Source organism: Diadema setosum, chromosome 5 (assembly GCF_964275005.1).
Source record: "Diadema setosum chromosome 5, eeDiaSeto1, whole genome shotgun sequence".
NCBI classification, from domain to species: Eukaryota; Metazoa; Echinodermata; class Echinoidea; order Diadematoida; family Diadematidae; genus Diadema; species Diadema setosum.
Genome location: NC_092689.1, coordinates 38,583,355 through 38,609,452, shown reverse-complemented (window position 1 = coordinate 38,609,452; position 26,098 = coordinate 38,583,355). Strand labels below are relative to the sequence as shown.

Below are 26,098 nucleotides of genomic sequence, written 5' to 3'. Positions count from 1 at the left end.
TCTATTTTTAAAGACCAGACACCTCCTTAAATGTATTTTGAATTAGAGCAGCACTTTCTAACATGGAACACAAAACTTGTAACTGAACTTAACTGTTGCAAAATGTTGACCATGTTACTTACCAGTTTGTCACAAGAGAATTGACATGGTTAAGCATACTTGTCATTGTCTGTACTCTGCGAACCTGTAAGAGAGATTTATATATAGATTTCAGTCACAAATTTAGATAATGTAGTCAAATGTTCATTGAATACTCTGTATCTGAAGGTTTTCCTCTGAAAAGATAATCGCATTGTGCTCTTTTTTGTTTGAGTTTGTATTCATACAGAATGTTTCAATCTGTAGTCTTTATGGGCAGAAACCCCATGATCATTCATTATGAATTAGAATAACACTTGGTCAGTGTGAACACAAAACTTACCTGAACTGCCCTTGCTACAAAATGTTGAAAGTGTATGCAGACTTTTATTAAATAACAGGCATAATTACACATCTTATCTTTGCTGGGTGATAATCTGTGAGTTAAATCTAGGTGTAGAAGTTAGTCACAGTTAGTCATAAATTTAGTCAATGTAGTAAATTGTTCACTAAAAATTTGTGTCTAGATGGAATTGTTTCAGCCAGGCTTACCTCTGACAAGATACTTTCATTGTGCTATTTTTTTGGGGGATTATTGCCTTTATGAAATATTTGAATATCATTTCATATTCCACATTGACACTGAAAGGCACCTGGTAATGAAATGGTGCAGGACTGCCATTTTAAGTGTGATTTTAATGGGCAAGCTACCAAAAGTGAAAGTATTAACTGTAGTATGTCACTATCTGAGTCATTTACTGTGATCAAGGCAGTGCCCTTTAGTGAATGGTTTCAACAACTCACCAAATGTATTATGTCTAACTGCAGCTGTGCAGTATCCCAAAATACGTCACTGCTTTATCAGCATTGGCTTGAAGAATTGCCATGAATCTGAGCATTATTTTAGTATGAAGCTCCTAGGAAATATATTTCATATCTGTTGTCTATGGTTTTTGTTTTGTTTTTGTTGTTGCATTAATACGTAAAGCCTCGGGATCTCCAATGAATCAACATAACGTCCGCCCATATGCATATTCTTCACACAAAAGGGCCAGCTGTAAGTTACTGCCCATGTGTAGAGCGTATAAATGTTTAGCTGATTCAGCCTCTGTGTAGATGTCAGTCGCCGCTTCCTCCTGAAGCAGTATGAAAGTGTATGTGATCCTGTTAACTCTTCTTGAATGCAGACTTTCATTAGATGAAAAGCATACGGTGTAATTTTCATTGTCTCGTGGTCTGTGTCGGTAGCATTTTCTATAGACCTTTGAGTATGCTATGTAGGTGGATGATGTAGTCAAATGTTCAATCAGATATTCCCATAAGCTTGTGTGGAATGAATTGTAGGAGCCAGTTTGCTTCTGAAACGCCAATTGCCTTGCCTTTTTTCTTTGAGAACTGGTCATCAATTCAGCCTGAGATGCTTAGTAGATATTGCTGTGAATTGCTTGAAAAAAAAAATAATAAGAATAAGAACAGACAACCCCTTTAAACTTTTGTGTTGGCAATTCGCATTCAAAGATAGATTCAGCAGTGTACAGCATCTTGAGTGCCAATCTAATGAACATAAAATGTAGATACGATGCTAAAGAAGTTTTCCGTTACATGTGAAATGCAGAAGGCATTTTGATAAAACAGACAAACAAATCCTTCAAATCCTTTTTGATGGTATCTACTGGAAGAGTTAAGTAAAAAAAGAAAGATTCTAGTAGCTGATGTCCATATCTGAAAAAGCCCTATCAGAGAAGATTTTTACAAAAATATTTTGTTATCTTACCCCTTGCGATTTTTGCTGTATTGAAGGAACATCATTTGGCGAGGGGAAACAATCTTCCTCAGTGTCGTTGATGTAGTTGAAAATTTATAATGTATGTATTCTTGAAGCTCATTTGTTCATTCCATTGTACTTGCAATCATGCTTAGATGTTACTTTTACTTCTTCTCCTAGCTTTTGTCTATTTCTGGAGGTGTGTGTGTCACAATTGCCAAGGGAATTCTGGAGTGTTATGTGCTGTAAAAGGATTGTGTCTGATTCTGCATCTTATAGCTCAGTGAACATATATCTGGCAAAAATTTGAAGAGAGTTCCATGCAAGCAAAATGTTACTGGAATTATATTTTCTTTCATACATGCTGACAGTACTGTATTTCTGCAAACTATCCCACATCAAGCTTTCATTTGTGCTCTCACAACTTTTCCTATTCTAGCGCTGGTAACTGCTACTGTTTACCTATGGTAGCTACATGTATGCCTGTTGCCTTCATACTTCATTGCCACATGCATTTTGTATGTAGCAAGAGGCATTGCTTGCCAATTTTCAAACTGAGGCTTCTTTTTCAGTCATATTTCAAACCATTGTGGGAAAAAAAGAAAAGCAACAAACAACCAGGAAGTACATGTATGTAATCTTGTGGCCTCAGTAGCAGCCATTTGGTGGCCTTTATTCGAGTGAGCTGTTTTACAGAATTTGAAGACCTTCCGGTCCTCAACTGTCACTGTGTCACACAGATGGTCATGTGTTGTGTTCAAATATGTCACATGATTCAAACAGCACTGACTAAATGTATGTAGGCTAAATGTATACAGGCATACTATGACTGACCCTTCATAGAATTTGTGTAAAGAAATGTGAGTGAAGGAAAAGACTCAAATATCTCAAGCCCTGTTTTAGCAGACCTTACTGTGGCAATGCCGCAGTAATGTCCGGAGAACAGAATTTCTCGCCTCGCACAATAAAGCAGTAGGATATTACAAAAGCAAAAAAGCAAAAGTTACTGTGACAATGTCCAGGCGACAACCATTTTAACAGGCAGGATAAAAAAAGATTACCTAGATGCTACTGCACTAACTCTAATTCAAAAGACTATGTTAAAGCGGGGCTTCAGTGCCCAGCTATTGATATGTACATTTGTAGTTTAAATCAGAGCAGATTAGCTATATAAATAAGTCATCTTATCACATGTAATTGATGGCACTGAGGCATGTCTATAATTGTTGGCTTGGAAACTCTTCAACAAGCAGGGAACAAATTCTAAGCATGCATTGCATAATACAATGATATGTAGTTGATTCTTCTGGATCTTAATTTAACAACTGCATGTCTTGTGAAAACTAACAAAAAAGGTACAAATATATTCTATGCTGTCTCCAGGTGAAGGTGGTGTAGATGCGGAGGAGCTTGCTGAGAGAATGCAGAGATTATCATCGGGAGGCCTGGAAAAGGAGGCTAAGCTTGGCAGTGGGTCAAAGGTCAGCATTGCTTCACTGAAGCCATTGTCTCTACAAGTGAATGTTAAAGGGGATGGCTAGTAACTGATCAGTGGGAATCAGTAGGAATGCTGGGTGGGGGATGATTGTCCCAATCCTTGTGGGATTCATTTAAGAGTACATTATATATCTATTGTTGTGTGAAAATTATCAGAATGGTCTCATATTCAAGTAATGTGCAGTTTAATGTTTCCAGGTTAGCATGCCTGTACAGTGACAGGGCGATCGTTAACGGCCCATTAACGATCGCCCCGTCACTGTACAGGCATGCTGTATAGGAAACATTAAACTGCACATTACTTGAATATGAGACCATTCTGAAGCAAATAATTTTCACACAACAATAGATATAATGTACTCTTAAATGAATCCCACAAGGATTGGAACAATCATCTCCCGGCATTCCCACCGATTCCCACTGATCAGTTACTAGCCATCCCCTTTAAGGGAGTTTGATGGATGCATTGGTTTCTGTGTCATTTCAGTGTAATGATGAATGTTGTATATTGTCTATGCTTACCTGAAATTATGCTACACTGTGGTGGAATGCATGTGTGCAGCAATTCTAGCAGTGCATTATTTAAACTGACATTACTAGTTAAGTTGATATTGCTCAGAAGTATGGTTTTAAAAACTGTTTGTTGTTTGTTTGTTTATTTTTGCAAGAGAGAGAGACAGGGAGCAACACAACTGAACACAAAGTCTTGACCAGCCCTGTGTAGAAATGTAATTCTAGGGGCATGTATCATAGCAAGAGGTTTACAAGTACAGGAATTTGAAATGATTACAGTCACCAAAACAATGACTTAACATGCTCACAGCTAACTGATCATTGCCAAACTGCATAAAAAGTGTGTCCCAAAAGAAGATTTGGGGTATAATACAGGACATTTATGTCTGCAAGAGTGACCAGGTAATCTAATATAATGTCCTTATTTATGTACCGTGATCGATGCAGACACCGAATGACATGCTTGGAGATGGTGATGGGGCGGCAGCATTTGATGCCATCTCAGCCGCTGGTCCAGTGGAGGTGGAGAACAGGGCACAATCAGAGGACAGCCGGGCAGCCTCCCCCTTCACAATATCACAGGAAGATGGTGAGTGGGACACCCATGTTATGTAACACACCCCCTTCCAAACATGTGATGATGAAAGGTCAGAGCTATTGGAGTAATGTTACCCCTCCTAAGTTTGGTATGTTGGCCACCTTTTTCATGTTTAAGAATGGCTTCTACTTGTATACAATTTGCTTATTGGTTATTTCATGGAGTAAACCTATGTGTGTCGATAAGACTTTTTAGGTCATAGAGTTGTATATGATGCTATGCCAGTTTTGAAGAGTGTATCATATGTAAAGGTATCTCTTACATGTGAACAGCCATTGCAAAGTATTTTGTGCTATTGATTTTATACCCACTGATATCAATTTGGGACACTGATCACAGAGTTACACATGTAAACCACAAGATGCGCTATGTCCTAGAACATTGGGCAAAGCGTCACATGGTTTCTTCTTGTATGGAATGCAAAATCCTGAATTTTTGGCAATCAGGAACTATCTACTTGTTTTAGAACAGCTCTTAGCGAGTTTGGAAAGGCCACAATGTTAAGGAAGCTGCAGCTTGCAACCGAGAAAAATTACAGTGCATAAATGATGTCAAGTGGATTGGTTTTTGTGTATAGTGTTAAGCTGATCGGGGATGCACAGTGCTTGACATATTCTAGATTTTCTTGTCTTTTGTTTTATCTTGTCATATTAAACTCTGGTGGTTAGTCAAACATTTCACAAGTTGCTTTCTAATCAAAGCATTGTTTATGCTTGTACTGATGGCATCTATTTATTTTTTTCATCACTTTATGTATCTGTTCTACTCTCAGATACTAATGGTCTAGTAAGCCAGGCCATCCTGACAGGCAAGTTTGACATCGCCGTGGAGCTGTGTCTCCATGACAACCGGATGGCCGATGCCATCCTCCTGGCCATTGCTGGTGGTCCTGAGCTGCTGGCAAAGACGCAGCGGAAATACTTCCAGAAGAGCAAGAGTGATGTATCGAGGGTGAGTCTAGCAGGATGAATTCTGATGTTTGAAGGAGGGAAAAAAAAGGAACAAGAAAAAATTTGCTTTTTCTTGTTTCCTAATCATGTTTAAACCAGTATCTTATAGCAAACCTTAGCATTTCTTCTGTTTTTTTACAAAACATTAATGTATATTAGTAACCACGTCTGAACATAGAAGAGATGATAATATTGTCACCTCACAAATCTCCCATCGGTTTGCATGTTATAAATATCATTATTTCATAGTAACTATAATAGCATAGTGACTTCAAACCCTTTTATCGCAACAGTTATCATTTCCAGGTCATTACAAAAGCACAGTTATTTCAGGTTATTCAATGCAAAAGAATTTTTTTTTTGTCTGATATCATGTCCCCTCAAAAAAAAAAAAAAAACTCAAACAAACAAAAACGGAGCAGGAAATGTTGTGAAGACTATAATTATATACACGACACCAAAGGAGTTGTGAAGTGATGTCATGATATCCTGTGATTTACATATGTCGTACTCCATTAAAGTCAACATGAATATGAAATGGAAAATTTACACTGCAATATGATTGAAACTCATTAAGACCAGCATTTTAATGCCCTCATCTCTGACAGTATTGTTCACACGTTATAAACACATATGCAAACACATGTACATTCATGCATTTATGTTTATATGCTTGCCCTATTCTTCTGTTTCATTTCCAGTTAATATCGTCGGTCGTGACAAAAGATGTGACAGACATCATCCAAAACACAGAGTTAGAAAACTGGAAGGAGGCTCTCACAGCTCTGCTCACCTACAGTTCACCAAAAGAATTCTCTTCCTTGTGTGGTAGGTTGAACACTTGCTTGCTCTGCACTGGTTGGGCAGCCGTAGTACAGCATTTGCTTTATCTTTATTCTTTACTTCTGTGGAGATACATTTTGGGTTTTCTAGAATTGTTTCTCTATGCTGATTGCCATTTTGGGGCTTTGTTGCATAAAACAATTATTCCCAAAAGTAGCAGCTACTGAAATTAAAGCCCAAGCCACAATTTTGTTGTTGTTGATAATTTTGAGATTTTATGTTCTTTGCTACAATAGTTCATGTCACTGTATATTATTTATGTAGCAAATCTTACATTGTAGTAAAGCCCAGGTCTGTATTTGATTGCAAAGAATAAAGATTGAATGACGAAATGAATACTATTTCCCCACCCATCTCATATGAAGATACAATGTTGTTGTTGTTGTTGTTTTGTTTTTTTCTCTCTCCATTTTATGTATCTTTTCTTGCACTTTTAGCCTTATCTGGTGAATATTGCTTTGTTATTTTTATTCTTAGATGCCCTGGGTCAAAGGTTAGAGACAGAAGGAAATGGAAAGATGGCACCCCAGGCATGTCTATGCTACATATGTTCTGGCAATGTCGATAAACTGGTGTCATGCTGGGCCCAAGTCAATCATTCACCTAACTCACCCCTGTCACTACAGGTAAGAAACACCTGAATGTAAGTCTATGAGTTTTAGGGGTGACTATAAGTGAGCGAGAGTTAGTAAAAAAACAAACAAACAAAGAACAAACAAAAAACAACAAACAAGCAAGCAAACAAACAAAACAAAACCAAACAAGCATCTTTTATTTTATTTGTCTTTCTTGTTAAGTTTTATTCATTGAAGGCTCATGTAAAAGCAACAAATCTGCACATTTTCAAGTTGACTGCTTGACATTGATAAAACAAGAGCAAAGTGTGACAAGCAAAAAGTATGTTAAAATTTATCTGGTGTCTGTAGATGTCAATTCGAGGTGCTTTGTCTGGGTATCTGATTTTTTGTGGCTTGTTTCACTATGGAAATCCCATTTCATAAAAGTTGAATGGATCTTTCCTGTGCCAAACTTGCGTGTTGCTTAATTTTTCTGTATGCGTTCAAGTGAAAAATTTTGATGTCCCCATCAGAGTCAGCTCAAATGAACAAACATCGATATCATCAAATTTTTTTTTTAATGAGGAAGCAGCAATGAAGTTTCCAGTGTATTTCCAACTGCAGTACTGCAATATCTGAGCTACAGTCACGCACTCATAGTCTAATGGCCCAGTCAGGAACTGAGCTATGTTGTTTGGCAATATGACGGCCATATTCCTTGTCATGTTTTATTGATTCTATTTGAGACACACTTCATATTCGCCCTCTTCTTCCTTTCACAGGACCTGGTCGAGAAAGTTGTAATCCTGAGGAAAGCCATCGAGCTCAAGCTCGGATACACCCCTGAAATTCAGTCACCGATTCTGGCTACAAGGCTAACAGAGTACGCCCACCTGTTGGCGTCGCAGGGTAACCTGGCCACGGCGATGAATTACCTTGGGCAGTCTCAAGAGGTGAATGTTACCTCATAATCATATCTAAGCATATTCTTACATTTTCCTGAGGATGGTAAGATAATGCTCACCAAAACGTCGAGATTGAGTAGGTCCTATTCAGGACCACACTTACAATGATTATTCTTAAACATTACATTATATTCATATGTTTACAAAAAATATATTGTACTACATGTTTACCCTTCTAATTGATATTTAAATGATTGAACATTATTGCAAATTTTGATCACCAAAGTATTGCTGCTGTTGTACAAGACAAAAATTTCTAAAACATTTTTATATATGAGTAGTCTTTAATATCAATGGTTTGAATAAATGCAGAGGTAAACCATGTTTGCATATAAGCAATGCAATCTTTAGAGAATTCTATTTGTGTAGCCAATGCAAGGATCAGATAAAAGCACAGAGATAGCTGGTAACGGAGTTAAACACTTTGACTTTGTGACCATTGTTTCTCAGATATCATCAGACTGGGGGGTCTTACTCTTTTATTTCCTGGCAACTGACCATTTGTTTCAATGTGATCTTGTTTCTGTTCTATGCAGTCAAAGATTCTCGAGCTCAGAGACAGACTGTACAAGGCACAGGGAAGTGACGCAGCAACACAGTCACCATGGAAACAAATGAATGTTGCAGCTCAACCTGCTCAACCAGCATCTACACTGGTACGTTCTTTGTTCTTCATTTGTCCATTGTGTGTGTGTGTGTGTTTGTGTTATGACTTTGCTTGACCTAATTGAGTCAGAACATAATGAAAGAAAAGCTTAAAAGATAGGCCTTCATTATATCCTCTAGTGAAGCTACACATTCCCCTCTTCAGTCTTCAACCTTCCATTTAAAAAGCCGTGTGAAGAGCTCTTTTTGACTGTGTAAACATTTTCTTCACATACATAGCAGGTACTAACTGTAGTCGGCAATCTTTGTGACAAATTTAAGTGTAGAACTTGTTCAAAATTCTTCTCCCGGCAATATAATGTCATGTTTTCATTGGCTATTTAAGATGTGTATGCCATTTCATGTCAGTTTCCACTGCCACTGTAAGTTTCTAGTTCACTAGCTAGGAAATAAAAGATGATTGTAGAGAGATGCATTGCAAATGTTTCTTTGAGTGAAGCTTCCAAGAGAAATTTTCTCCTGAAGTCAGAAGATTGTGCAATCTTAAACTTTTTCTGTGACGGTGTTATCGCAACGTACTGGTGACAATTAGTGATATTTTGTGGACTTTGCATGTGTCCAACCATGTGATGCCTAACCCAACATTGACTGACTCATACACACATGCATCCAATGGTCCTCCTGCCATGCCTGTATCTCCCAACTCTCCAGGGAACAAATTCCTTCCAAACGACCACAGTATCGAGCAGTTCCTTCTACAATTCACAGGTCAGTTCCAGAGCACAGAAGACGGCCTACGGCAGCCAGGCATATGCCCGCGGACAGCAGCAGCAGCCGCAGCAGCCAGGGCAGGGGCAGCAGAGCACGGGCCAGGCTGGCTACACGGCAACCCAGACCTCAGCAGCAGGGGGCGTATCCTCTGCACAGTCCCCTATGAGGGCCAGCATGGGGGGCCCGAGGCACTACCCTTCGTACCCCCAGACCGGCATGCAGCAGTATTATGCAGGCACCAGTGCTACCGCTGGGGCGGCGGGCCAGTATGGTAGTCAGCAACCAGACCAGACCTCGTCATCGTATGGCCAGCCACATCAGTTCTACGGCCAATCCAACGTCCCCACCACGGGCCAGCCGACGGGCAACTTCTATAACCCCATGGACTACAGCGCGCAGAACCCAGCCATCTCCCAGGCAGCACCAACCCCCGGACTGAGTGGCTACTCTGCCCCGCAGCCCACCCAGCCAGTGTCCACTCCCTCTTCAATGTACAGTGCACCACAGCCCTCAGGTGGCCAGGGAGTTGAAGTCAATGACCCCTCCAGGGCGTGGAATGATCCTCCGGTCCTTAAACCCAAAGCAGTAAGTTACTGTGTTCTCCAGTGTTGCTCTTTCTCATAGATTTGTAGTACAGACTAGACATTACCTAAGGATGATCACCTGTTCATCAATGTTATGGCACAGACGCTATGGATTGATTTTTTCCCCTTGATTTTTCCCTTGTTAGCAACCAACAGCGTATGTGCCTCCCCAGCCCATCACAGCACCCATAGCAGGTGTGCCAGCGGAAGAGCAGCAGCCCACAGCCCAGCCCTACGGAGGAGGACCACAGCCAGTGGGCTACCAGCAGCGTCCACCGCAGCAGCAGCCGCAGTATGCACCGCCGCAGCCCAAGGTACAGCAAGAAGTGAGTGGTGGCGTTTCATACTAACCTCTTCATGAGTTGGATGCTTTTGAATTGTCTGCATGCTAACCCTGGGCTCAGAGCTTACCATCTTGTAGCAAACTATCATGTCAGTCATTTGGTGGCAACTTTGACAGCATTGGTGTTTCTTTGCTATCCATTATATTATCTACAGTGAATGCAGCAAGCAATGCTGTACGCTAACTAAAAGTGGATTGCTAATGGTTACAACAAAATATTGTGCCTGCTTTCCGCAAGTACGCTGGAGAGTGACCAAGTACTTGGTATCCCTGATTCTGCAGGAATCACCTTGCAAACTGAAATACACCTCCACATCCTGTATAGAATGCCAAAGCCCTCCTGACTTAAAGGACAAGTTCACCTTCATTAACATAAGGATTGAGAGAATGTAGCAATATTAGTAGAACACATCATTGAAAGTTTGAGGAAAATCGGACAATCCGTTCAAAAGTTATGAATTTTTGAAGTTTTTGTGTAGTCACCGCTGGATTAGAAGACTACTGCAGTGTGTGATGTCACATACGTACAACAATATAAGGAAAATATAAAGAGAATTTCACAAAATTTCATCTTTTGAAAAAAGTACTCATTCCCTTGACTTGTTACTGACATATGTTATGGGTAATATTATTCCCATTGCATTTAGAAAGAGGTAAGTCAAGTGCTCTTTTATTATGCGAAAAAAGTGAAAATATGTTGAATTTTCTTTACATTTTCTTTATACTGTTGTACTCATGTGACATCACGAGCCTTAGCAGTCTCCTCATCCAGCGGTTCCAACACAAAAGTTTTGAAAATTCATAACTTTTGCTTCGATTGTCCAATTTTCCTCAAACTTTCACTGATGTGTTCTACTAATATTGCTGCATTCTCTCAATCTTGATGTTAGTGAAGGTGAACTTGTCCTTTAAGAATTGATTTTACCTACCAGGTATTGAGATGCACATGGCATACAAATATCTTCCTGCAAGATTTCAGAAATTTCTCTGATTTTCTTGAGTGAATGTCAGTATTCCTTAGTTTCTTTCAAATCATGTAATACCATTTTAAGGAATATTTTCGTCTATTTGCCTTGATCATCGTTGTAAGGTATACTTGCAGCGTATTCTGAACTTTGCCAAACTTTCACGTCATCCTGCTCGAGTATGTACGCCCATGATTTTTTATCATGGCTACTACTAAAACACTGATCAATTCAGTGCTTATTTACGTCGATGTAGGGCAATTTGTCAATCAGTTGCAATGAAAACATCTCGACGGAAGAATGTCATGAATTTGAATAACAAAGCAGTACCCGCTGCATGCTATAAGGATTAGAACCAACACTTGCTGTCGGGCGAAAGCTCGGTGGTCTAGTGGAGATGACGCCTGTCCGGTGATCAGGAGGTCGTAGGTTCGAATCCTGCTCGAGTATGTACGCCCATGATTTTTTATCATGGCTACTACTAAAACACTGATCAATTCAGTGCTTATTTACGTCGATGTAGGGCAATTTGTCAATCAGTTGCAATGAAAACATCTCGACGGAAGAATGTCATGAATTTGAATAACAAAGCAGTACCCGCTGCATGCTATAAGGATTAGAACCAACACTTGCTGTCGGGCGAAAGCTCGGTGGTCTAGTGGAGATGACGCCTGTCCGGTGATCAGGAGGTCGTAGGTTCGAATCCTGCTCGAGTATGTACGCCCATGATTTTTTATCATGGCTACTACTAAAACACTGATCAATTCAGTGCTTATTTACGTCGATGTAGGGCAATTTGTCAATCAGTTGCATAGTCATTTGGGTTGACCGACCCAAATTTTCAAGGTTTGTCTTACCTGGGAGAGTAATCTCTTCTTTACCTTTGGTCAAAGTTTGGCGGTGTAAAACAAAACAAAAATCAAGATGTTAGCAATTTTCTTGATCATATTTTTTTTTTTGGACAGATGCTGCTTTCACTGTGCTTTTCATTAATAGCACAGAGCACCTGAGTGACCTGGGCCCCGTTTTGTCAAAAGAGAAAATCGATTTTAAATTTCCTTACCACACAGGCTGCCATAGACTTACAGTTGAAATCAACTATATAATCGATTTTAACTCTTCATAAAACAGGGCCCTGAAACTTCAAATCCTCCTTTTTTCCTTTTCTGTGAAACTGCACCTCCTAACTCTCTCTATTTCAATCATTTTTAGCTCACCTGAGCCAAAGGCTCAAGTGAGCTATTGCGATCGCCCTTCGTCCGGCGTCCGTCGTGCGTCGTCCGTCGTGCGTCGTGCGTAAACTTTTTACATTTTCATCTTCTTCTTGAAAACCCCAAGACCGATTTTCATCAAACTTGGCAGGTAGCATTCCTAGGGGGTTAGGAACTCAATTTGTTAAAATGGGCACCATGCCCCACCCGGGGGGCCCCCAGGGGGGCCCAAACCCCCCAAAATTAAGGAATCTGTAAAAATCTTCTTCTCTAGAACCAACAGTGATAGAGCTAAGTTAATACTATGACTTAGTACGTTGATGACTGTAGTTTCAAGTTTGTTCATGGCAGAATCAGGGGTGCCCCCCTTGGGACCCAGGGGAGGGGGTGGGGAGGGGTCCTAATGGGGCCTAAATTGTACATTTTCATCTTCTTCTTGAGAACCTCATAACCAATTTTCACCAAACTTGGCAGGTAGCATCCCTAGGGGGTTAGGATCTCAATTTGTTAAAATGGGCACCATGCCCCACCCAGGGGCCCCAGGGGGGCCCAAATCCCCCCAAATGAAGGAATCTTTAAAAATCTTCTCTAGAATCAGAAGTTATAGAGCTAAGATAATACTTTGAGTGAGCACATTAATGACTGTAGTTTCAAGTTTGTTCATAGCAGATCCAGGGGTGCCCCTCTTGGGGGCAGGGGGGGGGGGGGGTTTGGGAAGGTCCCAATGGGGGCCTGAATTGTACATTTTCATCTTCTTCCTGAAAACCTCATGATGGATTTTCGTTAAACTTGGAAGGTAGCATCCCTAGGGGGTCAGGATCTCAATTTATCAAAATGGGCACCATGCCTCACCCAGAGGGTCCCAGGGGGCCCCAATCCCCCCAAATTAAGGAATCTTAAAAAATTTGGGCCCTTATTGTACATTTTCATCTTCTACTTGAGAATGCCTGGTCAAATTTTAGTAGAGCTGTGAATAATTTAGATTAGTGACTGCGTGAAAGGTGAACTTGCGATACTCAGGTGAGCGCTAGACCCACGGGTCTCTTGTTTTGAATGGGTTACGATGGCCGAATTTTATCAAGTTATATATTGTTTTAAAGCTTAGACCTTACTCTTTGAAACTATACAGAAAAGTGAACATTCATTTTCGCTACTTTTTGTGGGTTTTGAGTAGGGCGGTCACATATGGGACAACATAGCAGTGAATCATTTTCACATTGAAGATAAGATATGAGGCGTTGTCCCTCAATGACAGTGAATAATGAATGGGTGTACAGTGCATCACATGACAGTCTTTCATTGCTTCTAATGCTTATATGCATCTCCTATCATGTGACTGACACTCTACACTCTCCCCACCACAGACTGCCCCAGCCCAGCCTGCAAAGGAGAAGCCCAAAGCCCCAATCCCTGGGGAGCATCAGGTCCTCTGTGACACCTTCAACTCCCTGGCACAGAGGTGCAGCGCCTCGCCCTCTGTCAATGCGGTGAGTCACACCCCCTCTTGGAATTTGAGAGTTCAGAGTTTAATCTGATTTCAGATTTTATTACTCTGCCCACAACCCACTTTTCAGACTTTTTGGCAATTCAAATGCATTGAAATGCTCCCACTTTAATGCACTTCAGACATTTTTTTTTTCATGATTTTCAGATTTTTTTTTTTTTCTGCAAGTACTCTCACACCCCTGTCCCTCCTAGAAATGTGATATTTAGATATGTGTATATGTATGAATGTATAGTTTATCATAGGGGCAGTGTGGTATAGTGGATAAGACTCTTGTTACTTTGAAATGGAGGTCCTGAATTTGAGTGCTGTTGAGTGCTGAAGTCAGTAGACGAGATGTTTTTACCCACCATGTCCCTCTCGACCCAGGTGTAGAAACTGAGTATCTGGCAATGCTGGGGTGATGATATAGGCAGGGCTGTCTGGAAGAACAGTGCTAGCACTGAAGAAGCTACCCTGATTAAATTCATAGACCATATTGTCATTGAGAGTTTTTTTAGAGGGTGTGTTTTCTCGATTAACTTCAGTTTTCCAGAAGGATAAGAATTGAAGAAGTCATTGGGTTTCCTTTTGATGTCTTATAAGTTTGGTAGTGCATTGTATCATCTGTTTTACACGCCTGCTGAACATCAAGAGCTCCCCAAGTCAGTGAATCAGTCAGAGAGTCAAATCATTCAATCATGGCATGTCAAAAATGAGATTCAAAGATGGTGATCTACCACTTCTTTGCTCTGTACATGCCCCCCCCCCCCCCCAAATCAACATTTAAAGTTTGCTTTAGCTGTACTTCTTTTCCTCATTGGGCTGAAACTCCATGAAGTGATGTGAAGCAATAAATTTGTCCACGGTATCCTTCTGTGAAAAGTTGGGAAATACCCAGTTTACTTGAAATTTTGCTAGCAGTACCCCTTCTTATCTTCGACAAGTGGAACTTTCTAGTTGCTTTCGTGAACTGATGGATTCATCAGTTTAGGATAGGGATATTTGCACTGTAGTATTGAGCAATGAATTATTGCATGCAAGTCTTGTCCTTTAACAGGAACAAAAATCAAAGCATGGCATTTGAAGAATCTAGCATCTATACTTTCTATGTTTTCCCCTGTTGATTTCCAACACACAGGACTTGAGTTTGCTTGTTGTAAAATAATTATGTATAAATGTATTTATTTAATTCTTTTACAGCAAATGAAGAGGAAACTGGATGATGTTCACAAAAAGCTGGAAGTTCTGTATGATAAACTGAGGGAAGGAAAGGTGAGTTTTGGCAACATCTATTTTGTACAATGAACATAATGTACTGTAAAGAAGATATTTTTGCATGAGTAATTTTTTGTGCATTGCTGAGTAATATGAATTTTTAGATGTAATTGCCTTGTTTTTAGTTCCATGTAATCAAGACATTACATAGCGGTACGTATAACTAGCAAAAATATTTGCATGCTTTTATTTTTGCGCTAGTTTTTGGTCGCGCAAAATGCACAAAAGTTCCCCACATGAAAATGGCCACTTTTGCGGTGTAATGTACACACTCTGTTGTCTTTCTTTGAAAGACATTTTTTTTTTGGGGGGGGGGGGGATCATAGGACTGATATTGGAGGACAGATGATGAGCCTATCTGTGGATACTATTGATCTGTCTGACATTTAGATGTTATTATGACAAATACTCCTGCAACAAGGAGGAGGATTAGTAGTTCTTCTCACCAGTTTAGTTTTTCATGAGCATTAATCTTACCTTGAGCACAAGGGATGAGATCTTTTGAAAAGATTCTGAAATATATTGATATGGCTGAGGCGTGCCAACACAAGTGTATAAGTCATGCTGACACAAACTACACCAGTTCCAAGTGTGTGTTTGCATGGTTCGTGATACAAAAAAGGAGTGTTTCCACCAGTTTCTCGCAAATGTCAACACTTGTTCAATGCCTGTAAAAATTTTGTGCAGACGCACCAGAAATTTTACCATTTGAATGAAGTGGTAGACGTGCTGCTCATGGCCAGTAGATGGCATTTTGTAGGCTGTCATAATGTTGCTGAGTTGTCATTAATTTCTTCTTGTCTGTGTTTGCACTGGACCAGGTGTCTGCCATGATACTCCAGGGCCTGCACGAAATCGCCCAGGCCATCTCGGCCTACAACTACCAGCACGGCCTGGCCGTCCACACCCGCCTCGTCACCAGCGGCAACTTCTCCGAGATCAGTGCCTTCATGCCGGGACTCAAGGTGCTCATGCAGCTGGCCACGCAGCTTCGAGTGTGATCGCAGCTAGGCACAACCCCTTCCCTTCCCTTCCCCTCCCCTTCGGCCCCTTTATCCCCCTGGTCCCAGTCTTCTCCCTTGTTTGTGAATCACCACTGCCAACCTTCTGCGACGAACGGCCCGTCTGAAGGACATTTGTGTAGAGGTAGTTTGTTGGACATTACCCTGGTGAATCTGCAACCAATATCCCTGAAGGAGAGCTTGACTCAGTTGGGCTTTGACGAAAGCAAACAGACGATGTGTGATGTGCAAGTGGCGGGTTCACTCAGTTCCAGCTTCCAAAGCATGGACAATGGCATCAGTGACATCCATTTTTTTCTCTCTCTCATTGTGGCATCTTTGCTCTTGTGCCATTTTCAGGGAAGAATAATTCCAAGTGTTTTGAGAGACAGTTTTGCTTTTTCAAGAAAATGCTAGAATGATTTTTACAATTCTTCTCATTTCAAAGTGTATTATTTGACTGAAAGAGTGTGTCGATAGGATTATACATTTTTGTTTTTGTAGTTAGCCATAGCGTCTTTTCTTAGGAATTTCTCATTCTGGAGTGTAGATGGGCGCAAAGTGCCCTCTGCCATTTGTTTTCCTTCATTTGCTACCAGATGCTGGTGATCTCCCCAAAGATACAGAGGATTTGATATTGCTTCCAAGGTCAAGGATGAAAAGAGTGGATCACATTGCTAATAGATTATTATTTATGTCTGGATGGGAGTAGAATCTCTGTGCATGATCTTTTTTTGTTTGTGGCAGTTTGTGCTGTATCTGTTTCTTCCCCCCTTTTTTGTGGGCCTGCCTCAGTAGATGTTTTTATTTGCATTCCAAACTTAAGCTGTGTTCTGCGTGATGTAGGAGGCTTACCAAGATCTGAAACGGAGTTGTCATCTGACAGTGGCTATGTTTGAGAACACATTGGGACTACACAGAGTGGCTATGTTTATTAGTTACCGATAGTAGAATGTGAAAATGCCAAGTTGAAGTGATGGTTATTGTAGACCAGCATATGAACACTGGCGGGGGTAACGCCAGGTTCAGATGATAGGTGCAATGGTGGAAGGAAGGGTTGGCTCGGGGGTTCCACACAAGGTCAAAGTTCAGCAGTTATTCCACAAGTCAGATGATACATGGTCTCAATGGGTTTTTCCCCAGCAAACAACACCATTGTGTGCATGCCTGTATTCTCAGTAGCAAGAATTGTAATGTGAGTGAAAACATCTAGATTTTCTAGAGCTGCTGAAGTATCAGGCTGCACAGCAGCTTGGGAACTCCATGTACCATGAATGAAACTACTGGAAAAATTTGCAGTAACAACGAGCAATGGCAGTATTGAAGTTATGAGAATCTTATGTCATGTGTAGTGGCGGAGGAGGAAAAATGGTCATATTGTGTTCCTTCTTTTCCCTGTGTAGCCTCCATTGTCTTCTCAAATGTGCACTGCCGATAAATACCCGTCTACATTGGTAGTGCTGTTGGTTCTGATGCAGTAACAACCATTCCTGAGATGGGGACATTCATGTTTCCCAGAGTTGTGTGTCCCATAATGTCTTAATGCAGCGGGTCATGGGTTTACGGGATGAGCAGCTCTCCTGTCAAAACACCTCTTTACCAAACGCGGGATGACGTTATCCTTTGCAGTATCAAGAGTCTGTGGTTTACGAGGTTTTTGAAAGGATTTCCCGCAATTTCCTGGAGGCCTCATTCCAACAATATGCAACAAACAAAAAGAAAAGGATGATATGTATATGGAATTCAAATGTATGATTGTGACATTGTTCGAAGAATTTTGAATACTTGCCAAATAGTATGCGCACATGCATCACATACTGTGTGTCAACGACTATGGTCTGTTAGCATTTAGAGTAGACATTGTTTTGTGTAGCTTATGTCGACTTGTGCATGTCATAGAACTATTGTCTTATACTGTGTGGCATATCTTTGATGTTTTATTTTTCATATGATTTTTTTTTTTGCCTACATATTGCATTAAAGTTGTGATGAAGAAGTGAAAAAGCAGTCAGAGACTGTATCACTAACTAATTATTTGCCAACATTAGTAGATATGTCCAAGATATTGAAATTCAAAGGCAATTCATTACAAAGTTTAGAATTAAAGAGTACATTATTGTAGAATATCTATATCAGATGTTCCTTGATAGGTATTTCTTTACGTTGAAATGTAGAGGCAGGCTGTTTTGTTCTTTTTTGTGTTCGTTGGACGTGCAGTAGGTCATGGAAATGTTATATTTATTTGGAGGCGATTAGTATAAACCTAGTGAAACAGGATTGGTGAGCTTAGAATTTGGAGAGGTTCACTCATCATGTGAGGTTTACATGACGTGATGTTGAGTGAGTTCTGTGTATCACTTATTTCTTATTTTCATTCAACAGCAAAATAGCCTCTTCTTTGTTGTATCTGCAAAGTTGAGGGGGGGGGGGAGGGCAATTGGAGTAAGTGAAATTTCTGTTGGCTGGTTCGATTGTTAAAACATTTGAACTTGATTCCAGCAAACGAGCAGCATTACGAAAGTAACATGCAGAGGTTTGAACAACGACAACAAATTTTACATGATGATGTACGACGTGACGCGCAGTGGGGTAGGGGTTGTAAATAATGTGAAAAGCAAAGGCAGATTATCTGCGTCAATCAAGCCTATACACACATAGTATCAGCTATCATCATGTGTGTCAGAAGCCTATTGTATCACAGTTTGTGTAACAATATTGTGTGTGTGTGTGTGTGTGGGTGAAGAGAGAAGAGAGGGAGAGAGAGAGAGAAAAAGAAAGTGAGAGAGAAAGAAACTCATAAAAAAATTTTTGAAATGTGATCGCATGTGTAGAGCGACATTATGATCATAAAATGAGAAGCTTGGTTGGCAGAAATAGTTTAATTCATGCTAGCAGAGCAAAGATGACGCTATGTAAAATTCATCATTTTAATACAATAAATGCAGATATTTTATAATTGTGCTCATGTACATCTTCTGTGGATTGGCACAGGGAGAGCACCTGATTCACTGTGACTTTATATCCAGATATGAATAGAGTGATGAAAATAAACATGAACTCTTGGTAAAGTGTATGATATATATCAGTTGTGTCTGTGTATTCTTTTTTTTTTTCATTTCTGTGTCCTAGTATCACACTGTGCTGTGTGCGTGTGTGTGTTTGTGTCTGCATTTGATAGTCAAACAGTAATTGAGAGAAAAAAATAGGGAGAGAAACAGGTCATGATGGATTATCATGTATATGTCTTCTGCTGACAAAAGCAAATAGTACTGCCTTCTGCTTTAATAATTCTGATGTACTCAAGCTTTTTTTCATGTCGATGAATTGATTTCATTGACAATTACAAGTTTGGCTAGGAATGTCACGTATGGCACGTGAAGATTGTGCGTCACATGTGCTACCATCTAACCAGCTGTGAAGTTTATAGTTGTATCACTACCTATTAACAGCAGCAAACGGGGCTGTTGGTATGGAACAAAATTGCTGCAGAAAAAGTAGAAATGTGCCAGAGATGCGCGTGTGTGTGTGCGTTGTGTACTAAGTATGTTGCTAGTTAGTAGTGAAACGTTTGTTTCTGCTGTTGTGAATGTTAGAGTGTGTGATTTGTTAACTGGGAGAGTCGTATAGGCATGTGTATCCTCTCTTCATTTAAATTCAGTGTGAGATACGCAGATGCTTTCGCTTAGAAGAACGATAATTTTGTAAACACATGTTTATCAAAATGTTTTACGAAGGTGTTTAATCGCATTTAACATCATACAACCATTTCATGACAATATTTCACTTACACTGTAGTTTCTTAACTTACTCAGGATAAACAACTTTATTAACTTCTCCTTGTAGATCGATATTCTTATCGGTTTTACCAAATGCTTGCATCTCATCAAAACACTTGACACTTTCGATTAAAGCCAATTTCAAATACCATCATCCTAGTCATTGGATTTTATACAGCGTATCTGATACATCTTGTACACATGTATTGGTGTTTTGCTCGAACAATTTGGCGAGTCCCCAACCATTCACATTCCTGATATTTAAAAACACTTAACAGATTGTATAAAGAACAGAGGTTCAATGGGAACAGGAAATGGTAATAGCTTGGATTAAGATCAAACACTGTAAAATTTCGAAATCTGTGCAATAAAGCTCTTTCTTCCAAACAAAATATATATAAAAAAAGAAAAAGTGAACCACGTAATAACGGGATAGTCGGGACGGTGAGATTTTCTTATTACATGTATAACAAAATCTCGTTAAAATAGATGAAGTAAATACGGTATGAAATTACAGTTAAAAAAAAATCAGTATAAAATAAAAATAAATAAATAAAAATTGTGATCATCTCGATCATGCTCGTGTGTGCACATGATTTAACCTGAGCAATTGGTCCATTGTAGGATAATATACAACCACCAACTACGGTATTTACAATAAAAAAATGTATGGCCGCAACACGATGAATGTTGATAAAAATGTAATAAATTTTCAAGTGTATAGGATAAGGTAATTTCATCGTATACCAAGTAATCCGTTCCCGATACGGGACTCTCAGTTGTGCTTACACTATGTCTATGTACAGTGCCCACCATATTGGGGGGGGGGGGGGGCGAGTAATATTGTGAACTTGTAAACATTCCTGAGAGAACATGACATTTAGCTTTGCTGTAAGTGTAATCTAACCCCTCATAAACATATTTACGACATTATAGTCTCTGAGACACCAGCAATTATACAGTTCTTCACTGTTGCAGCATTTGAAGGGGATCAGAACGGTTGCTATTACCGGCGTTTAGATTTGCTTTCCAGTGACAAAATTCTACTGTATATTTTAGTTTCACAGGGGACAATAAATTTCTTGGTTCCGTATCCAATATTTAGTATCACAGGCCACGCCTCTTTCATGAAGAATTTCTTCCGCCATTAAAGATTCGTTCAATCATTAAAAGATTTCTGAGAACTGAAATGGACAAAATCTAATCGTGTTGATATTAAACTTTTAAATTTATATAATAACTTTGAGCTATACAGAAAGAGGAATTGCTATGTACATTCCCATTGAAGGGTCTTTTTTCACCTACAGCTGACCCTGAGTACAGTTGATATTCCAGGTTTAGATTACAATGAGAATGAATGCAAAATGATACCTAACATCATTCAAATCATCGTGTCGCTTGCCTTCTTCAAATCCTTTATTTATTTTTGTCATCTCGTAATGTACGAATTCTATGACAACCACATTCTCCTCTTCGTGGCAAATTTCCATTATCTGACCATAATCATACAACCACACAGGAAATTTGAAATGACTCCATTCCTTTCACTGCACAGAACTATCGGATCGAATAGCACATTTTAGGTAAGTATAATAACATATTATTTTACAGCCTTGGTTTTTGTATAAATGCCAATAAAACCACTTAGAGACCATTTCACGGTGCAATGAGCTTGTTCATTTTCCTCGTACAGGTCAAAGGAAGACGGGTGACTAGTCCATGAACATGACACGTCTCGTATACTTCCAACATTCAGCGCCTTTTCCTTTTGTCGTCGCACGTCCTACAGCACACTTTGCTGTACCCGGGGAAATTGCAGAACGTCTCAAAACTTGACTCTTCGCATAGTAAACTGTCCTGTGGTACGCACTCGTTTACTGCAAGAGGACATCGAGAGACAAAACGGAGTTTGATTGTGTAAGTATTAGTCAAACCACAGTTTTGTACATCTAGAATTTAGCGTATGCATTTGTAACGGGGTTTCATATTATATCAATTTATATAAAGGTAGAGGGTAGTTAAGTCTTGAGTACAACTGACGAGCTGCAAGTTAAACAGGTAATTTTGAAAAATAAAAAAAGACCGAAAAACAATCGAAACTGAAAAAACAACTGACCACATATACACATAAAAAGCAATGGTAGCCCTTATCCCTTCCCACCCGTCCATCCCACACTCTGAAATACATTGTATATACAACCCTACGAATCACCCTCCACACACACACTGTTAAACTCATCAGACACAGGAACACACACAAAGCACAAAACCGACCCCCCCCCCCAAGATACGTCACATATCAAGGGGTAGGGGAGGAGGGCCTATCCTTTCGTTTGTAACTCATGTCTTCTTACCGGGACATGCATCCTTCTGACACGACTTTGTACTGGGTGGCTGCAACCCCGTACATTCGTAGTCCACTTCGAGGGCGCCTTCGGGCACGATACACGTGACGTTCCGTTGTTTGACTCCCGGTCCACATGTTACGGAACACTGTCGTTTGTACAGGTAAATGCACACAGAATAATGCAAGTTCCCCACTTGGTAGGCTAATTTTTACTGTCCTCATAGTAGCGAGAACACGAATATAAACATCGCATTGAAAATAATCATTAAAAGTTTGCCCTTAACACTTTGTTCGTTGCCTAAGTTGTTTGTTTTTTTTTAAACATGCGATACAATATCTCTGTCATTGATAGTGAAGAAAGCAAAAATCAAAAGCAAAAAACAAAAAACAAAAAAAAAAAACACTTATGGTATCTTCTCGAGCTTTTTTTAAATATACTTCTTAAGCAGTTTCTGTGTAAGGAGTCTTTCGTTTCACTCGGACACTGAAACATGATATGGATTAAAATCTTGAAGCATTTTTCTCATAATCGTCTTCCCATCAGGTCATAATTCAAATCAATTTGTTGCATTCTTTTTCTACGAAGACACGTGATGCTGCATGGAAAGGATTCTATAGGTTTGAGAACCAATCAAACTTTTATCTGTGAAGATGACAAGACAGCCTGCAAGAGGAATTATGGTAGTAAGAGTGGTCCTGGGGGACTGTGGAGCCGGGAAATGTGCAAACGCCGGGAAATGTGCAAACGCCGGGAATTGTGCAAACGTCTCGCCGGGAAATGTGCAAACGCCGGGAAATGTGCAAACGTCTTGCCAGGAAATGTGCAAACGCCGGGAAATGTGCAAACGTCTCGCCGGGAAATGTGCAAATTTCATCAACGGGAAATGTGCAAACGTGACGCCGGGAAATGTGCAAAAGTTCAATTTTGCCGGGAAATGTGCAAAACGTCGCCGGGAAATGTGCAAATCATTTACTTTAGCGATATTGTGTATAAAGATAGTAGATAAACTCCATATCAGAACTGCCCATGAACTTCCGCCATTTAGATTTTCTTAATGAAATCCTTGACAGATTTTAAACAAAATTGGCAGGTAGCACGATTATGGCAATGGGATCTCAATTTGTTTATATAGTAGCCAGCCCCCCCCCCCCCCGAAAAAGGGGAGGGGGATTCAAAGTCCCAGAACTACGGTATTATCAAAATTCTTCTTGTATTATATAACCAAATAAGATTGATGACAGGAGTTCACGTTTAATGGCAGATCTAGGGAGGCAGGGCACGGGGCCATAAGTGGGGAGGAGTCTTCAAATTGAATCATCAGAGTCCCTAAACTAGAGCTATGTAGACATTAATGACTGAAATTGCATGTTTGATTATGACGGATCCAGGGGCGTCCGGATCGCGGGGGGGGGGGGGATGAGGGGAGGAGAGGGATGTTCTACATTGTCAGTATCTTCTTGAAAAGTCTAGGACAGATTTTCACTAAACTTGTCAGATAGCCTCATTACGGTGATATGATCTTTATGAATTGAAATTAGCCCCCAATCCTCCCCCCCCCCCCCACCCCCGGCCGAAAAGGGGGGGGGGGGGAGAGAGTTGAAGCCTCAGAGTCCCTAAACTCTGGATTGTTTTAAATCTTTTTCTGTCGGAAAAAAAAAAAGATAAAGCTAAGTTAGTGCCTTGAGGACATTAATGACTGAAATTTCATGTTTGATTATGGCGGATCCAGGGGTGCCCTGATTGGGGGTGGGGGAGGGGAAGTGATGGAGAGGAGGGGGATTGTCCACATTTACTGCATCTTCTTGATAATTCTCAAGAAGGATTTTCACCAAACTTGGCAGATACCATCTTTACGGTGATATGATCTTATATGGTAAAATGAGCCCCACCCCCTCCCACCGCCAAGGAGGGGGGGGGGGGGGGGGGGGGAGGAGTTGAAGTTTCAGGTCCCTAAACTCTGGAATTTGTAATCTTCTTCTGTTGAACCTAAGAATATGGAACTACGTTATATGAAGACAATATAGTTACTAAAATTTTAGGTTTGATTATGACGGGTCCAGGAGTGCCCTGATAAGGAGTGTGAGGGGGAGGAAGGGGATTTTCCACATTTTCTGCATAGTCTTGTAAAATCTTTGACGGATTTTCACCAAACTTGGCAGATAGTATATTTATGGTGATTCGATCCTAATTTGTTAAAATGAATCCCCCCCCCCCCTCCGCCGACGAGGAGGGGGGAGGGGTTTGAACCCTCAGAGTCTCTATTCTCTTGATTTTTTTTTTTTTTTTTTTTTTTTTTTTTTTTTTTTTACTTCTGTCGAACCGAAAAAGTTGGTGCTGTAAAGACATTAATGACCGAAATCTCATGTTTAATTATGGCGGGTCTCGGGGTGCTCTGATCGGGGGTAGGTGAGGGTGAGGGGGAGGGGGTGCTGTTCGTTATTCCGAAGGTTCGTTATTCCGGAGGGTCGTTAATCCGAAACACGCAAAGTCCCTATACCTAGAGGTTCGTTAACCCTAACTTACCTGGGGGGGGGGGGGGGGGCATAATGCCCCCCCCCTCGACGAATTCCGCGACCATTCCGGCGCGCAAATTTTTTTGACCTCGCCGCCAGCTGACTTTTAATTTCAAGTCTCGCACAACTTTTGAGACCAAATTTGTCGCGCCCGGGCATACCGTTCCGAAGCCACGCCCCTTCAAAAAATTTTCGTCAACCCCAAAATTGCTCAAAAACGTGATTTTGTGTACAAAGTCAATACAAATTGTGTTTTTTCAATTAATTCATATAAAAATTCATATTTTTAATTTTAATGGCTGAAATCAATTTATTTTAATATAACTATGCTTTAAAAAATTTGTATGACAAATTCTGCTGAAAAAACTACAAAAACAAAAGTTCGAAAAACAAGGAAATATATAAAATATTGATAAAACAATAAAAAACATAAGAAATTAATTTCGATACTGATTTTTTTTAACGCACAAATGTTAAGAATGTCACTAGGAATATTTACACCAAAAATCAGCACTCCATAAGCTTTTATAAGCCAATTACCGACGAAAATGTGGTTTTTTGTATATATTTGCATAATCAATTTATCTAAAATAGAAAATGCAAATTTTTTGAAAATTTAACTAAACAATCTTGTAGATTATAAACTCATGACCGTCGAAGCGTAAGGACGTCTTTGCCCTGCTCTCTCCCCCTCCCGCAAGTTTTCAATAGACAGCTACAGGTTCTATAAACTGTTCCGTGTTTCCTGAGCCTTAACGAGGAGAATGGCGTCAATTGCCGGGAAGCGCCCCTGTCAACGCTCCAGTACCAAGGCCTCTAGCCCTGTGTTTAGCACCCCGGACAGTCCACCACTTCTCCCATCCATTCAAAGACCGCTCGATAATCAAACGGACAAAATTAAGGATGCAGTTAAAGATCTTGAACGAAAGATGGAATCAGAAATGCGCCAGGTCGACAAGAAGCTGACGGAACTAACCAAGGCGGTGAATTTCAACTCCAAAAACTTGGAAACGCTGCAAAAAGAAGTAATTCCACAAATTCAAGGCAAAATGAAGGAGGAGAGTAAGCTACTACAAAATGAAATTGACAAACTGAATGCATACATCTGCCGGGAAAATTTGGTGTTTTTCGGCTTAACCGAGTCAGAAAACGAAAACATCGAGAGTGTACTGGCCAAGTTCTACGTGGAGAAGTTGAAAATCCCCACCGAGGTCGTGAACAATATCGAGTACCAAAGAGCTCACCGCCTGCCAGCATCGACGAGACCGCGACCCATCAAAGCTCGCTTCCTGCGTTACAAGGAAAGAGAAACGGTGTTGCAAAACGCCAAACATCTCAAGGGTACTGCAATGTATATTGCAGAAGATCTTCCTTTGCGCATTAGACGTGAGAGGCAACCACAGCTAGCAGCCCTGAGAACGGCTCGCTCGGCGGGCAAGCTGGCTTATTTCTC

The 26,098-nt window shown here is 40.3% G+C and overlaps 2 protein-coding genes across 2 annotated transcripts in view; one reads left to right on the top strand and one right to left on the bottom strand.

The window, feature by feature from the left end:
• Nucleotides 1–16,482, top strand: part of LOC140228700 (protein transport protein Sec31A-like) — a 31,600-nt gene extending 15,118 nt beyond the window's left edge. Inside the window, exons 11-22 of the mRNA XM_072308969.1 lie at nucleotides 3,227–3,324; nucleotides 4,301–4,442; nucleotides 5,224–5,402; nucleotides 6,103–6,229; nucleotides 6,722–6,870; nucleotides 7,584–7,754; nucleotides 8,303–8,422; nucleotides 9,084–9,728; nucleotides 9,874–10,053; nucleotides 13,611–13,733; nucleotides 14,933–15,004; nucleotides 15,829–16,482. Coding sequence (XP_072165070.1) covers nucleotides 3,227–3,324; nucleotides 4,301–4,442; nucleotides 5,224–5,402; nucleotides 6,103–6,229; nucleotides 6,722–6,870; nucleotides 7,584–7,754; nucleotides 8,303–8,422; nucleotides 9,084–9,728; nucleotides 9,874–10,053; nucleotides 13,611–13,733; nucleotides 14,933–15,004; nucleotides 15,829–16,008 — 2,186 coding nt within the window. The 3' untranslated portion in view covers nucleotides 16,009–16,482. The remainder of the gene's footprint in view (nucleotides 1–3,226; nucleotides 3,325–4,300; nucleotides 4,443–5,223; nucleotides 5,403–6,102; nucleotides 6,230–6,721; nucleotides 6,871–7,583; nucleotides 7,755–8,302; nucleotides 8,423–9,083; nucleotides 9,729–9,873; nucleotides 10,054–13,610; nucleotides 13,734–14,932; nucleotides 15,005–15,828) is intronic.
• A 5,054-nt stretch (nucleotides 16,483–21,536) lies between these two features.
• Nucleotides 21,537–26,098, bottom strand: part of LOC140228902 (A disintegrin and metalloproteinase with thrombospondin motifs 3-like) — a 52,220-nt gene continuing 47,658 nt past the window's right edge. The window contains exons 15-16 of the mRNA XM_072309170.1: nucleotides 22,139–22,277; nucleotides 21,537–21,661 (exon numbers count right to left, since the gene is read on the bottom strand). Of these exons, the coding sequence (XP_072165271.1) occupies nucleotides 21,537–21,661; nucleotides 22,139–22,277 (264 nt within the window). The remainder of the gene's footprint in view (nucleotides 21,662–22,138; nucleotides 22,278–26,098) is intronic.